The sequence below is a fragment of the Phasianus colchicus genome, chromosome 10 (genome assembly GCF_987193195.1).
Source record: "Phasianus colchicus chromosome 10, bPhaCol1.hap1.1, whole genome shotgun sequence".
NCBI classification, from domain to species: domain Eukaryota; kingdom Metazoa; phylum Chordata; class Aves; order Galliformes; family Phasianidae; genus Phasianus; species Phasianus colchicus.
In genome coordinates this window covers 19,322,740-19,338,638 of record NC_143445.1, presented here as the reverse complement: position 1 = coordinate 19,338,638, position 15,899 = coordinate 19,322,740, and the positions used below count along the sequence as shown (strand labels likewise).

The following is a 15,899-nucleotide window of genomic DNA, read 5'->3' as shown; positions in this document are numbered from 1 at the left end:
TAATAAAAACCTGTTTTAAACTGTGCTGTTTTGATCAACCCTCTTCCTTCCTCCCTAATGTTTTCCTTCATACTAGCTCTCAGTAATTTCAGACGTATTGCTGTCTTATGTGTCAATCTGTTTGTTACTGGAGATGTCTGTCTTCTTTGTTCCCCTATGGTCTGTTACTGGTCTGTATTAGATTTCAAGCATCTTTCAGCAAGTCTTGTCTGGAAAGATGTTTAGGTATGGGTGCTGGACAAACAAGTCATAAATCTGAGTCTATTGTTTGCTAGCTGGTAACACATAGTAACAGCTCTCCAATGGGTGCCTAAGCTGTGTGTGTTCTTGAAACCCAAGTTAGCTCTCATTTTAGGTTCTCAAATTTACAGCGTCCCTTTAATATGTCAACAGTTGGGAGCCAGAAGAGGCTCAGATGGTGTATGGCCAGTGAAGGCAAGATCTTCTCAGTGATACCGGATAAGTAATATGATAAAAGGTACTTAATTCACAGCAGAGAAAAGGCTGCTATGTGACCTGCATCTCCTGAAAATCTCCATCTGTGGATTAAGCCACAGTTTAAAGAGAAAGCACCTTATTTTATACAGCAGAGAAGCTGCTTCAGGATTCGAGTCATAACTTCTTAATGGTTTGCATGCAGCTTCTGATGAATTTTAAATTGGAAGAGTTGAAACATAACATCCCTCGAGTCTACTTGGGGAGGAGAGTGTTTGCTTTTGAGATGTGAATGTTATATATATATGCATACAGCTTTGTACAGAGTATGTGTGATAGCAAGTACCAAGCGGTAGTAGTGTGTACAATAATTTATGGATAGCAATACAGATTGAAAAGGGTTGTTGGTATCTGCAATGCTTGTGATGGTTGTGTGCTTGTCACATGTGGTAAGCTAGTAGAAGATGAAAAAGAAAGAATACTTTTAAAGTATTTGGGAAGCATAGCCAGCTGAAGCGATTCTGTTTCAGCAGAGAAGAAAAGTTTTGTCCTTCAAAACAGCCGATATGTTGTTCTTTCAGAAGGAAGGCTTTCACAATGAGAAACCAAATAAGCTTCTTACAGACTTTAACCCCTGTCACCCTAATTCTCCTGTTTAGAAAGACTTACTTGAGCTAAGGGAGTTTCATGTTTTCCCCCAGTCAATTACTGAGGGGAAGAAGGGAGACAAGGAAAATGAAAAACTAGATTTAAACCTTCTGGGGTTTTTATTGCTGAATTTGCATTTAGTTTAATTACTATTTGGGGGGATTTGGTTCCCTTTGTGAATGTGCACAGTAGTTCCTGTCAGAACTTGATGTATTACCACGATTCTTGATCATTTAAACACAAGTCAGAGTTCTTCTATCAGAAAACAAATCTGTTGTCATGGGAATTATTCCAGTCTGTGTCCTAAGGAGCTACCAAGGGTTGCTGTGCTGGCTCCTGAGACTGCAGCTCCAGGAATCTGCTGTGGCAGCAGAAATTTCCTATTTCCTTTGGAAGTTGTCATAGAAGACTTGAGATGTTCTTGTGACGAATGTGATAGTCCACCTGATGTCACTATTCCTTCATGTTAATGGCCTGGAAAGCAGCAGTCTGTTCAGTTGTAACGAAAAATCAGCAAAACATGGTTCAGTTCTTGTTCATGCCGGTGTAGTTCCTGATATGTTATTTTGAACCTAAATGAAAATAGCACCACCTTAACGGAAAATAAGACAAAAGCTTTGATCGAGTTGATTAAGGACTTCTGGCAATCTGCTCCTTCTGCTGACAGATTTGCCTTTGCACTTTGCCAGGGCCACTTATTTTAGCTGCATGCTCCCAGAGCAGTTAAATATAGGAGTGAGACTTGTGTTGGGTTTCAGAGATTTTTGGCAATGTTTGCTATAGCTCATTCCAGAATATAGTCATGTAGCAATGAATACTACTATCAGAATTTACCTAGGTTTAAGTTTTCCATACTCAATCTTCTTCACGAGCTTAGGATGGGAATCTGGTTAAAACAAGAGGTAAGAGGTGAGATTTAAAACTTGACAGAATTTCCATTCCATGCTAAAAGCAAAGCATAATGAAGAAAGAAAAGTGTCTTTGTGTAGTTCGAATAATCAACTTTATAAAGTGAAACAATTATGTATGACACATACATCCACAACTAATGCAATTCCTCACACCAACTAAGGGAATGCTTTACATTGCTAAGAACTGAAAGGACTTAAAGAAGAAAAACCAATCAGTATTCAGGGACAAGTTTTGTAAGATAGAAGGAAACTCCTTAAGCTGTAAATTGTTTGGGTAGGCTGCTGGTATACTGCTTAGCATAATGTGACTGGATGCTACATGCTTTATTATTTAGGCTCATTCGTTCTTCAGCCCTCAGTCATAAATTAAAGCTCTAGCTTGTTAGAGATTTTTTTCTTAAAAGATGAAGGCTAATATTATTTTGAATTCAGACTTATGCCCTATAGGAGCCTGGAGTGGAAATGTTCCAACAGTCAGATTTAGACAGCGTGATACAAAGGTTCCATGACGCCCTGTGGAAGCCATAGTTAGAGGTAAGCATGCAGATTCCCAGCACAGCAAACACAGAGAATTCATCCCAAAGGCCCAGGTTTGTAGAAGCTGGCGCACAGAATCAGGAGGTGCCAGGGAGCTAGCCTGTAGAAGCGTTTGTAGGAGTGCCAGCAAGAGCAGTTGTGTTGGGGCAGCTGTCCCAGTGAGTACACAGAGGCAACTGCTCCACAGCCTTCTGGAATCACCAGGTCCTGGTGCCTGTTCCCATATCCACTCTGCTGAGCTCCCCAGAATGGTGCGTGGATGGTATCGCCTAAGATGCAGTTCCAGGGAAAGGATGCATGTGCTCCAAGTAGGGTTTAACAGGGATTGTCTCCAGTGGAAATGGTGGAAATGTTGAGACAGCTGCTGTTTAACCTTGGCAGCCTCTGAATTCTGAATATAGGCTTGTTTGTTTACCTTGGTGTCTTGACTGTTTGAAATTTCTCTTTCCCAAAACACATTGCTTGCGTTCTGACAGGATGCAAGATGCATGCAAAATCACCTAATCTGGAAAACAATGTTTAGGTTTCTAATACAATTTTAATAAGTAATCATAAATCATGTTCAGGTGTTACACTGGCCTTTAATGCATCCCTCCATTACACAGATAAATAAGCCATGCATGGGTGTATAATGGTAAGCAGCGTTAGTTGCCTTCAAATAAGTCTTCCAAGTACTAAAGTCTGTTACAGAGCATGAGTACTCAGGTTTTGGTTTTGCCTGTTTCTGAGTGAGAAGTGACCATTTGTATAGGCTGAGCAGCAGTTTAGGGCAATTTTGATTAAATATTTGGGAAATATTTTGTGAGGAATAGAGTATGTTTGGGGCCTGTGGAGACTCCATCATGTGAAAGCAAGATAGTGCCAATAACAGTCTGAGTCCAGCAAACCTTTCTGGTGACAACATGATGGCTTTATATGAAATAGTTTTTCTCTAGATTTTTATAGTTTTTTTTATATTGATGTACACCTCTAAAGTCAGTATATGCAGGATTGGCCCATTTTTAAATGATGCTTCTCAACAGCCTATTTTTATTTGCTGGGTGGCATTCTGCATGCCTCTACAGGAAATATGCAGAGCAAAGCAAAAAAAAGGTTTGTTTGGTCTCTAAGCAGAATCCTCCAAGAGCTGGTGTCCACCAGCAGAGCCCACAAGGACTCTCTAGCTGCTGACTCCTGCTTTGTGCACAGTTTGATCCTTGGTCCCTTGCATTCCTTGTCCCAGCTACAACACACCTGTTGCCCCAAGGACTTGGCAGCTCTGGAGCTAAGTATCTTGTATTCCTCATGTACTGTGTGAGCCAGGTAGCTGCACTTTGTGTTTCAGTTAGGAAGCTATGCACCAATTATGAGGAGATAAGAGGTCACTACAATCCCTTTGCCTGCACATAGAAAGAGAAAATGCTGTCTTAGTGGAACAAATGCTGTCTTAGTGGAAACTTTCGATACAAGTTCTTCCTCTAACTGGCAAAACCTTCTCATCTCTCCTCCTGACAGCCTGAACCTCAAGCTGTTGTGTGGGGTGGATCACAAACTCTCAAATGAATATTTTAGTTCTACTTGCTGATTGCAAATTGATTTAAGAGAGGTCAGAAATCACATGCCTGTTGAACATTGACACACTTGTAGGCTCATTTTCTATTTTTCTGCCAGATGTATCCTTACAGAGAAGCATTCTCAGTGGGAGAGTTGCAGAGATCCAGCCTTATCCTAGAATCTTCCATGTGTTGGAGAACTTCCGTGACAGATGTGAGTGTGATGCATGTCAAAAGGATGAAGTGTTTGGATCAGTCTTCCCTGTATTGCATGAATGCCTCCTCCTTTTAGGGCAGCCATATGCTAGCACTGGATGTTTGTGTAAACTCAGCCTGAAAACATAATTCCTGAATTCATGTGGGATAGGTTGGAGAAAAGCCCTCAGTCCTCACCCTCCGTTCAGGCAGGCAGGAGTTGTAACAAGGTACTTGTTTAGGCACTGTAAGTCTGGAAAATTGTTGGAAAGGTTTCCCTGTAAATAGCTGTATATTCAAGATATCATTCAAGAAGTACTTTTCTGCAACAAATAAGACTGTTTGTAGGCTATTGCATGAAGTAGTTGAAGCTAAGCATTAAAGTTAGGCAGAAAGGTTCAGCCAAGCAAGACTGGCTAACTTAAGGCTGGCTTTATAAAAACATACAGGTCTTCTGTGAACTCAATGTTGTTCTAAATACACATATGCAAGATGAAAAGGAGTATGTTCTGTGGGATGTATAAACTAGAAAGTGCTGACAAGTTTGTCTTAGGAACAGGATTTTCAAGTTAGATAACAAATAGCTAAGATAAGAACTCAAATTACATTCAAATGTAAATAGTAGCACAGACAAAATGTCATCATAGCAAAACCAATAAAAGTAACAATAAGGAACATGAACTTATCTTAGGCCTCAAAAACTGTTAGCAGCAGTAGTGCAAATAAAGTTCTGTGCAAAAAAAATAAAAATAAAAATAAAAAAAAAAATCATTATCTTCATTGCTTTTAGGAGCTTTAAATAATTTGATCAGTAAATTGTTTTATGAGAGGTAAGCTATGGAAGTCCTATAATAATAAACCCTCTAATAGTAGAATGTATTAGAGTTGTAATCACACAGATCACAGTGAGAAGCATAAGGTATTTGGATTTAGCAGGTCTTTATTATTTAGTTATTTGGTTTTACCTTTCTTGAACCAGTGTTCCTAAGTTATGCCATTTAACTATGAGAATCCTTTTTAGAAGCCGGTGAAGCAGAGCTATGAACGGTGCTTTGTGTCAACAATTTCCTTTCTAGGTCAGAACTATTCACAAAGATGGGAATGGGAATGACATTAGAATAGTCAGAAATGTCAGAAACTAATTTTGTTCAATTAACACTGCTTGTTTAAGTCCACATTTGTAAATACTAACATCAATTCATTTATTGACAGAAAGTCATTGAGCAAGTACATTCAGCATACACGAGTGTACACTGGGGTTAACAGCCCTGGGAGAAAACAAAAAGCACCTCTTATTCCTGCATCTGAATGTTAGTAAAAACCTGCAAGCACCACCGCCACACAACCCTATCTTCCCCCATGCACACACACCCAAAAGCCCAACCTCCCTGACAGGGGAAGACAGATGTGTGGAATTTAGTTACTGTTTCATGTGGCAGGCATTGATGTTAAGGAACTGATACTCACTTGCTAAGCAAGCACATCTACTGACATTAATGTTTAGGAGATTAATAAGCCATCCAGCATCTAAGAAACAACCTTCTACTCATGTAGACTGTGTGTGTGCATTTATGTATGTGCAAAAACTCTGCAGAGAACTGGCTGCATGCCTCCATGGAAAAGCATGGGGGGACTGCTGTGTTTTAATAAGGTATCCCTTGTATCAAGTGTTTCTGATGCAATTGTTGTAGCAAAGATGCAGTGCCTGCACCTGCCATGCACCTGGTGGATAGCAGGGCAGTCAGGCAACCCATGGAACAGTTACATGCAGTACTTCTGATGGGGAGATCTGCACAAGTTTTTGTTGCTCTTTTCTGGAGAGGCAGTAGTATGCAGAGTTCAGCTGAAAGAAGGCTGTGGGCCAGAGCACAGATCCCAGCAGGGAGCATGCCCAAGCAGGTTAGTATTTTTGTTTGCGTTGTTTTAAAACAGCAATTACAAGGTGGATTTTAAATATAGTATTTTAAATCTTACTCTGAAGTTAGGAGTGTTAGTCCCATGCAGGGAAAAGACTGTAATGAATAAAACGAATCAAGTATTTTCCGTTTAGTTGTCACTTAGCCCTCTGCATCCTTCTGGTTTTCTGTCGTATCCATCCTCCCTCCAGTTCTCACAGCTGAGCTTTAGAGATCTGTGCTGTTCTTGGACAGAATGAACTGCATTGCTGTCACTTGCAGATGCCAAGGAGCTAGTCCATGTCACAGGAGTGCAGCATGCAAATAGGACACCTGCACAGGCAGGATCCTGTGACAGCTATTCCAAGAGACACCAGGCAATTCATGCAACCACAACAAACAAGTGGGTTTACTCTGGGAAGTCAAGGAAAGGGTGGCAACAAACAAAAAAACACAAACACACCCAGCATAAGTTCAAAGTTCGTCAGCCAGATGTCAGACTCCTTAATGTCAACAAATACTTTGGATGTACGTGTACAGTCTGCTCTTATCCAATGTAAATATAATTATGTTGGCCTTCTTACACTCTGAGATTTCTCTGCAGGTATATAATGCAATATCTGCATGTCTCTCAAGTACATATGATGCAAAATACTACATTTACCTGCTTACATTATGGACTGATAGTTTTGCAACTAAACGGTTATCCTGACAAATAGTCTAATAATTGACCAAACTATAATACTGTTTCCCTCTTCTGTTCCTAAACTTCATTAAAGGCAGTCTATCTCCTGTACATGAAAGCTGCTAGGAGAAAATGCAAGGGGTTTATCACTTTAGCCATTAGATTACTTTAATTAAACATATGATCAGATTATAATTGAAAAGCACTTAATCAAAGTTCATTTTTTTACAAATTTTCCTGAGATTACTGTCGAGTAAGAGTTACAAGTTTAAACTCATCTGCCTTTGTTTTCACAAATAAGCTATTTTCATACTCTTCTAATCATCAGCTGGGAAAGTAACTGGATCTCATGGTGAGATGACAAGTAACATAAATAGTGTTTTCAGTTTGTTTTGTCACAGCCTGTGGCCAAGTGGTGATGGGTTGACAGCTGGACTAGATGAGGTTAGACATCTTTTCCAGCCTTAATGATTCTATGATTCTATTAAATCTCAATTTCTACATCATCTGATTACCACTTATTGAGAGCATCCTGTTGTCTTAAAGGTGAGGATATTCTAGGAGCTTCACTATGCTCAAAAGACAGAAGAAAACTCACTTCAGCATGAGTGAGAGCAGAGCTGGGCTGTCACCCTATATGCACTGCTGCTGTGCTGTGGGCATGGTGCTGAGCACATGTTCTCAATTTAATTGCATTGGTTCTTCATTTCTGGCCAGCTTCAGTCAGTATCCACTCTAACAAGCTGTCAGCATAACCATATTGTGCATTCAAGACTGAAGTTTAAAAACCATGGACTTCAAAACAAAGCCAATTACGGGATGTCCACCACGTTAGCTATAAAAGTCTCAACAGTTCATGTTTCAGAAACAAGTAAATGGAAAGAGTATAAAATATCCCTACTTCAGCTGAATACATAGTTTAATGCTTTGCATATGGTATGTATGCTTTAGCAATCTTTTAAAAGAATAAGAAATTATTTTAAGTCCAAGAAAATCAGAATTTTATTTAAAAAATTTACGGAAGTAAATCCTCACATTTTCAATAAATCAACTGCATTATTTGCATAATGATGAACCAGACAAATATTTCACTGCATTAAATAATGGAGTCAAACTAAATAAATACTAAAATAATTGTATAAATACATACATATCAAGCTTAGAAAAGCAGCCTATAGTTGCATAGTATTGTACAAAACCTTTCATGTACACATCTTCCCTGTCAGCAAAGCTGTGGCAGACAAGAACAAATATATGCTGTATAATTTCCCAAGATAAAAACTCTCCATATCCAAACAGGTCTCCCTGGAGTAACAAAACACTCAGCACAGTTGCTTCCTTACCAAACCCAGCTTTGTAACTCCAGTCAGTCTTTAAACCTGAAAGCTCTTTAGAAGGCACTGTCAGATGATAAAAATGAGGACTGATTGAAATTGATTTGGCAAAATAATTTGCTGTCACAGAGTCCCAGAATGCAGAAGAAAACGAAGAGAGTAAAACAGTGTTTGCACACACCCTGAACCTGTCTTTCTAAACAAAAAGTGTTGAGAAAAACACTTCTTTGATCCAAAAGTTATGTCAGGTTGCCAATGTTACTTCACAACAGAAACAGTATTTTCATGTTGGCTTCCAAACAAGTGCAAGCAGAATTGAAAAGCCATGCTAATGTGGACAGGGAAAATGATGTAAGCAGTGTATGCTAGCATCACTAACATAGTAACGTTGAAAGTGTAGAAGAGCACTTTTTCCCAGGGCTCCATGAGGTAGCTGCAGGTGATTAATTCAAACTGGCAGAACAGCCAATAAAGATAGTTCTTCATGCTCTTAATATCCATCTTCAACACAGAGCAGCTTCTGAAAGCCTTCCCTATTACAATAAAGGATAGTTATGAGAAAAAAAAAAAACTTTAAAAGAAAAAAAAAAAAAGAGAGAGATTCCATTTTATCCAGGCTGTCCATAGTGACCAGTGTTAGCAAATATTATTAAAGCACAAGAAAACTAAAATCTAGAATCCATAAACAAATTTTAAAGCACAGTTAATGACCAGATAGAAACAGACTATCCTATGCAAAGCTCCATTTGTACTCCTTTTGCTCTTTCCACCTTCTCTTCTTAATAAGAGAGTCAAATTCAGCCCACCGTATAAAGGGCCATTCCTTAGGACACTCCACAAGATCTTTTTCCAGAACTCTGTTACCTAAGAATTATTGCAAGTCCATTTTCCAAACCAAACTACTTTCATAACTTTTCCTGGCAATGGATTATTTCAGATTCCATTGAAGCAGCTTAATTCAGAAAGCACTCATAGCTCTCTCTTCACTAGTCATGGAGTCTGAAGTAGAACTTGGCGAGAGTCTGATATCTGTCACTGCAGATGGAATTTGAAGTCTTATGATTCAGTTGTTGTTGGAAGTATGCAGAATAACACACATACAGAACTACAACAAAGTGTATCCATATACAGACTGTACAGCTCCATCTGCAACAGAGACTGCACTGATCTATTGCAAGAATAAAAACATGCCCATTTATTTTAAGGCTTTGTGTTCAGATTGATGCTAATCATTATTTAGTGTTACATTATACAGTTACCGGGAGAATACAGAACTGGAGAGGTGAAAGGAAAACAGGACTTGTTCAGTCACTGATGCTTCATCATTTGGTACAAAAGGAGGTGAAACAAACCTCCTCTTTTTAATTGGAAAGTTTGAACTTCTGGTGGCATCAAGGTCTGTGGAAAACATCATATTCCACAGGAATTAAATCATAGAATCACGAAATCACAAGGTTGGAAACGACCTTCAAGATCATCTAGTCCAACCATCCTCCCATTACCATTGCTACCACTGATACTTCATAGATCTGTAGACAGTGGAATTTTATCCTAATAAAAGCTACATCTTAAGAGTTTTTAGAGAAATTTTGCCTTATCTTTTCCATTTGTCTACAATACCTTCCATTTTTCTGCCTCACAGGTAATATCTCTGAAGAAAAGAAGTACTATGAACTACTTTTCATAATATCCTTGCTATATCAGTCACATTTCTGTGCATCACATGCAGCTTTTACTAAATCAAGATGATATTTAAGCCTCTTATCAAACAAAATATTGCCAAACTACTCTAAGGAAAGAATTTTCCTACCAAAAAATGGTGTGGATTCTGTAAAAGCAGAACTTACCTCTTCGGTTCTCCCTGGTGACAAAATGTTTAGAGAGATACTTCCTGACACTTCTGCCTTTTGCAGCTGAACATCTCCTCTACACACCGAGAAGCAGAGAGAAGTACCTTTGATCCTCAATTACAGAGTGTGTCCTCCATACCCCGCCCTGCTTCACTATTGCTAAAAACTCCTCTGGCCAAAACTGCATTATGCAATAAGGACACCCATGGTCTGGCTTGGCACCGCACTCTCATGACGGCATTAATTTGATAATTAGTAGAGAGTCAAAGTTGAAGATCTGCAGGGAGGGAGGAGCGTACAAGACTGCAATACTATATAGGACAATCAGCAAAAAATGTTTACAGTTAGTGCCTTCTCTAATTGGGAATGACAAAAATGTACTCCTACTTCTGTGGGACTATACAGTGCAGGCTGCTAAAGTTCCTATGAGGCACAATGAAATGTTTGTGTAAAAATATGGTGTCAGAGTTTCATAGCCACAAAAATGCAGCTCAATTAATGTCACAGGAAAGCCTCAGGTGAAGCCTTCACCTCCTGCAACCTCTGATTAATACCACTTTCAAACAGTTCCCAGTTCTCCCTGTGTGTCTGTCTCCCAGCCCCACACCCACAGATCAGTTGTCCCGCTTCAGAACACCAGGGAGGACAGAACACAAGATTTATGTGAGCAGAAGTTGGTGAATTTGCCCTAAAAATGCTACAAAATTATACCAAGCCACATGTACTTGAGGTATTTTAATGATCTAATTTGACAAGTAAATTAGGTAGAAATCTGCATAATACATTATGTTCTAAATTACCTGCCTGCAGTCAAATCATTTCCAAATCTGAATCAGCTTCACTTAGGAAGAATATCCCACAAGCATGTCCAAAGCATCATTGCCACGCCTTCCTGCTTCTCTTCCTTACCAAACAGCCTGAGCTGACCCATTAGTAAAAGCTGACCTAGTCCTTCAACCTTTTTTTCCCCCTGTAGTTTTCAATAAAATAAGGTTTTCTGTTCAAAAACTGCCCAATTCACACAGAAAATTAAAGAAATGGTAAAGCACTTCTTCTGGCAGCAGTAGTTAAGATGCCACATTGCCTTCTCTGGCAGAGCCACAAGGGCCCATCTCCAAAGGTGGACAAACTACTGAGCTAAGGAGGATATAACTTGGGCTGTGGTCTGCATGGTAGATTCATAAATGCTGAAATATTATTGCCCTGAATACTTCTGCAAGATTCTTACCTCAGCCATTTCTGTTTTCAACTCTACCTTTCAGGCTAGGTTTTGCAACAGAGCACTGGGGCATGGAGTGGGAGGAGACATTTTCAGGGGCTTTTCAAAAAACACTGATGAAAAACAACACAGAAGTAACACAGTTGTTTTATGTACAAGAGAAGCAACAGTTGAAGACCATAGCACCTGTGTTCCTGACAGGCCAGCAGCCCTACTTCTAGTCACTCACCTTCCCAGCTGGGTGCATCAGCCACAGGCACCAGCGGAGCACTGGCATGGCAGCAGAAGTCTGTTCACCTCAGCCCAAGTTCTCTCAGAAAAGCATTTGTGTAAGAGCCAAGGAAATTCATGTAGGTACTTCTGCCATTTCAAGTGTAAAACTGTACAGCTATTGTCATTCTTTTTTATATTGCTCTACTGTTATTTTCAGTAATAAATTCCACAAGTTTAAACAATGCAGAAAGAAAAGACTTGTGCGAGTTTGCTTTAGTTCTAACAGCTTTAGAAACATTTAAGTTTTTACCTGAAGCCAAAAGTTGTGCAAGGGGTAGCTGTTAGTGCAGAAGCAGAGCCTACCTCACAGAAATGAAATGTCAGGATAAGCAGAATCCATTTCTGACGTGACGCTGTAAGCACCCCCCTGGATGGGGGTGTGAAGCTCTCTTTGGGGCTCTCTGTACAGCCACTCCTGCTGCTTCTCCCAGCTTTTACCTGAAGGGGAAATAAGAACTCATAAATACCTTTCACAGTTCATAATCACAGGTGTTCACTTTCACTCAGAATACAAAATTTGCCTATTTCATGCCTGCTTTTTATGCCAGTCTACATGCCTTAAGATAATTTTCCTTCACAGAGAATAAATGGAAATAGTCTTTAAGACCAAAACAAAACAAAACAAAACAGAAAACAAACCCATATTGTGATGGTTGGTACTATTACAGTGATGGATGAGTGCAGATGCAAGAACAAGGTGGGTTTTTTTTCACAAAGATCTCAAATCAGTTTTGCTGCAGCTCTGAAAAGCAGCAGAGGCTTTCCCAAAGAGAGCCTTGTCCCAGAGGGGCTGCTTCCTTCCCCTTTTTAACACCATCTCTACATCTTGCAGAGCTCTCCTCTACGGTGCATATCTGGAATCAACTTATCTGCGCTCCAAGACAAGTCAGCACTGACTCATAGCATCACATCAACACAAATTTACATAAATCTGGTAAAAGGGGAACATGAAAACCACATCGTAACATGTTATGAAAGCTTTATTACTTCCTGAGTGCCATCAAGAATTAGCCTTCCATCTCCCTAACTAGCAGTGTCCAGCCCTGAGCCCAATTAATTAAAAAACTGATCTCTGCAGTTGCTGGTAAAACAGAAATTGGCAACGTGTATGCAAAAAGAAAATAATTGGGCTGTCTCCCTGAGCTTTATGCCTTGATCCTGCAGTGTTCCCTTCCCAGTCCCATTTACTTCTCTCTCCAATTGTGTCATTACCCAAAAGGCAGCAACTCATGGACAGATTTGTCTGCTAGGAGAACATCCAGGCAGCTTCTCAACAAGCTTATCCTGCAACAGCTGTTTCTTGTTGGTTTGGGGTCTTTCAGTTGTGTTGCCCAGGTTTATGCCAAGGCTGGCAGGTAATTAAATTGCAAAACCTCTGTTTACTGCTTCTCACTCTGGTTTCCAGCCAAACAGAGTTAAACACAGCCACGTAAAAGGTCATGGAGTGATACAGCAATAATTCTTTTTAGCACGGGAACCAAGAATTAAAAAAGCAAACCAGAAACATTCGAACACCCACTTCACTGAAAGAAATCACCATCCTCCTTATTGTCAGTTCAGAGAGGTTCTCCATATGGAGATATATTTGAGATCAGCATCTCTTCCCAGACTAACTGAAATTGGTCATGGGTTAAAAAGTATGCTATGTGGGAGTACAGACAGAAGTAGTGGAAGAAAATAAGCCTTATTTCCTTAGAAGACCAAGCTAAAAATGTCTGAAATGGCAGCTTCACACCTATAAAATGCAGTAAAATTAAGACAGTCAAAAGCAGTCAAAGGTGAGCTTAACCTGCTATGGAATCATACCACAGGATGATCTGATCACAAATGGTGCTGCCGACCTCCTCCTATAAACTTTGCGATAGTTATCCTGTGTCCTCAAGACACCTGAGAACCAGCTTCACAGCATATGGAAACCCAGCAATAAGGAATGGCTTATACAGAAAAACTTTTCTTTGGCTTGTCGACAAAATCATGCTGCTCCAAAGAACCTATAGAATACACACTACTGTTCTCAGAAAGTAGAAAGATTGCCCTATTGTACAGAACAGGTCAATTCTTAGAAAGACTTTGCTCTGCATGGTGTAAAGTATCCAGCATGTGGATTCACACATCCTGGCACCCAACAGGTCTAGCTCAAGCAGTATCACCCCTGGAATCAGCTGTTAGGCACGTACAGGAACGCAACACAGACAAGGAATGTATCTTGACAAGGACAGTATCTTGATGAGGAATGTGTCTTGGCTCCAGCTTATTGAGGCCTGACTTACTTCCATTAGTAATGCAAATAACGTATCTCAGTTATTACATTGTTGCCTGCATGAGTCACACAATTTTCCAGCATGGTGCTTCACACCTGGTCAGACCAGTTCAGGATCTGTTTTAATTCCACATCAAGAACTGATAATTAGTGAAAACCATGGAAGTAGCATCCTCCAGAAGCATAAGGAACATGCATAGCTGGCCCAGAAGTTATTGGCATGATGTAAGATGACACCATTTAATATTCCAGGAACAGAATGTTTCGTAAAATTTGGGCACTGAAATGTGCCCGTTGTAAATAGTAATGCACCAAGATCTTCCTGCTTGTATTTGCTTTACTTCAGTGCACAGCTCACTTACCTGCCCCTCACACAGTATGTTATTTAGCTATCCCTGGTACATAGGCAACCAAAGCAAGTTTCTTCTGCCCACCTGCATGCCAGCTGTACACAAATCACTATCTCATGGGGAATTCTGCTGTTGCAGCCCCCTGATAAAACAGGAAGTTCTCCTTACACCAAGGTTTGCCTGTTTTTTGTACAATCAGTCTGGTGTTCTACTTTATAATAATGACAGTACCACACTAGCTATCTTGCAGACCCTGAGCACATATAGTTTGAAAAACAGACTGGAACAACATGGAGAGCTCTCACTGTATCTGCTAATAAAATTTCATTCAGTTTTCATATAAAAACAGCTGTGCATACTGCAAACCAAATGCACAATAACAGTCACCTCGTTATGAAAAATAAGTGATACCACAGTTGAGTGGCACAGGATGAGAAGTGAAGCTTTCCAGTAGCACTGGTCAGGGACATCGTGTCCCTGTCTCTGTTTTCTCATTTCTTTTCCCCTCCTCACTCACATCAGAAGTGCACACACCTCTGGTGAACAGTCTCAGTAAACATTTCAGCTATGCACTTGAATGAAATTCCAGCTTTAATTAAGGACTCTGGAGCTGACTCAGCTGTGCTTCTGCAGCAACAGTCTGGGATGGCACAGAGGTGATGCAAACCTCAGCTGTGCTCCAACGCACCGTACTGAGGGACACGGTTTAGCGGGCAATACTGGTGATAGGTGGACGGTTGGAATGGATGATCTTGGAAGCCTTTTCCAACCTTTGTGATTCTATGATGATCCTGAACACGTCCAGCTGCAGAGCATTCCACCTTGGGCGCATCAAAAGGATGATGGCTGTTTGTTTGGTTCCCTAACAGCTGTTCATTACAAACGCAAAATCTCCTCAGCGCCCACCGCTCCCCACAGCCGGACCGCGCACCTTCCCGCCTTCTCGCCGTCCCCTCACCTCAGCGGCTCAGCGGAGCCCGCCCGAACTCCTTGCAGCAGCCGTCTGGCGGACAGACGCCTACAAGTCCCAGCAGCCCCCGCGGCAGCGAGCCCGTGCAAGAGGCGGAAGGACACCGCAAGGGCTGCTGGGTACGGTAGTCCCGGGGAAAGGGCGGGAAGAAAAGCTCCCTCAGGGAGGGACAGCGCGTGGGCGCAGCGTGAGGAGAAAATGTCAGTGTGGTCCTCTTAGTCTCTGCTGCAGCAAAAGCACTACGCAAAAGGTTATTATTATTTTTTTCTGAAGCTTAATTTTTCCTCCAGCTCAGACAGGACAGGAAATGCATCGCTTTCAAACAAATAAAAGGTCTTTACTTACACGAACCTGTCTCTTTTACTTCAGGTGGACCTCCTGAGCACAGTCTGCCATCAGAGCAGTGTTGTACACCACAGCCACGTCCCTGCTGACTAAAGTCCAAATGGGCTGTAAAAAGAAGAAAACTCGAGTAAAATCTAATCAGTCATACATTTTTTACAGCTGCAAGATAACTCATTATGTGTTATGAGCAAAAAAATTGCTCCTGCCTTTGTGTAGGCACTTTTGGTGTGCACAATGAATCCTGAATTAATTGTATATGCAGCGGATTTGAACAAGCAGTGTAAGAAGTGGAAACAGTGCAAGGAGCAAGCACTGGGAAATGATAGAATTCATCTCAATAATACGCATTATTTCTCCAAAAGGACACTCTGCTGAACATTCATGGGCTTTATCTAAAACTTATTTCAAGTTTTAGCCTTTATCGGTGTCGTCAAATTAGACCTATTTATAGCTTTATATG

At 40.6% G+C, this 15,899-nt stretch overlaps 2 protein-coding genes across 5 annotated transcripts in view; both read right to left on the bottom strand.

Annotated features, from left to right (window-relative positions):
- Window positions 1-11,899, bottom strand: part of OTOL1 (otolin 1) — a 58,279-nt gene extending 46,380 nt beyond the window's left edge. The window contains exon 1 of the mRNA XM_090147643.1: window positions 11,818-11,899. The gene's annotated coding sequence lies outside the window, so the exon portion shown is untranslated. The remainder of the gene's footprint in view (window positions 1-11,817) is intronic.
- On the bottom strand, window positions 5,128-15,072 carry LOC116235500 (serine palmitoyltransferase small subunit B-like). 4 transcript variants are annotated; one of them, XM_090147641.1, is made up of 4 exons: window positions 14,895-15,072; window positions 11,818-11,952; window positions 10,020-10,098; window positions 5,128-8,705 (listed from the first exon to the last, which is right to left on the bottom strand). In XM_090147641.1, exon 4 carries the CDS (start codon window positions 8,671-8,673, stop codon window positions 8,431-8,433), a length of 243 nt encoding a protein of 80 aa, XP_090003767.1. In that variant the 5' UTR covers window positions 8,674-8,705; window positions 10,020-10,098; window positions 11,818-11,952; window positions 14,895-15,072; the 3' UTR covers window positions 5,128-8,430. The 4 variants fall into 4 exon arrangements, with proteins under 4 accessions (XP_090003767.1, XP_090003765.1, XP_090003766.1 ...); XM_090147639.1 differs by lacking the exon at window positions 14,895-15,072 and adding an exon at window positions 14,512-14,627; XM_090147640.1 differs by lacking the exons at window positions 10,020-10,098; window positions 11,818-11,952; window positions 14,895-15,072 and adding an exon at window positions 11,765-11,811.
- Between the last annotated feature and the right edge of the window lie 827 nt (window positions 15,073-15,899).

Bases quoted from the DNA above. Each gene is read 5' to 3' on its own strand.
- LOC116235500 (XM_090147639.1), bottom strand. From the start codon at position 14,619: ATGAGAAAACAGAGACAGGGACACGATGTCCCTGACCAGTGCTACTGG. The intron at 11,953-14,511 runs GTGACTGTTATT...TTTCCCCTTCAG, and splicing joins CACTTATTTTTCATAACGAG to GTAAAAGCTGGGAGAAGCAG. The intron at 8,706-10,019 runs GTAAGTTCTGCT...TTATTGTAATAG, and splicing joins CACCAGGGAGAACCGAAGAG to GGAAGGCTTTCAGAAGCTGC.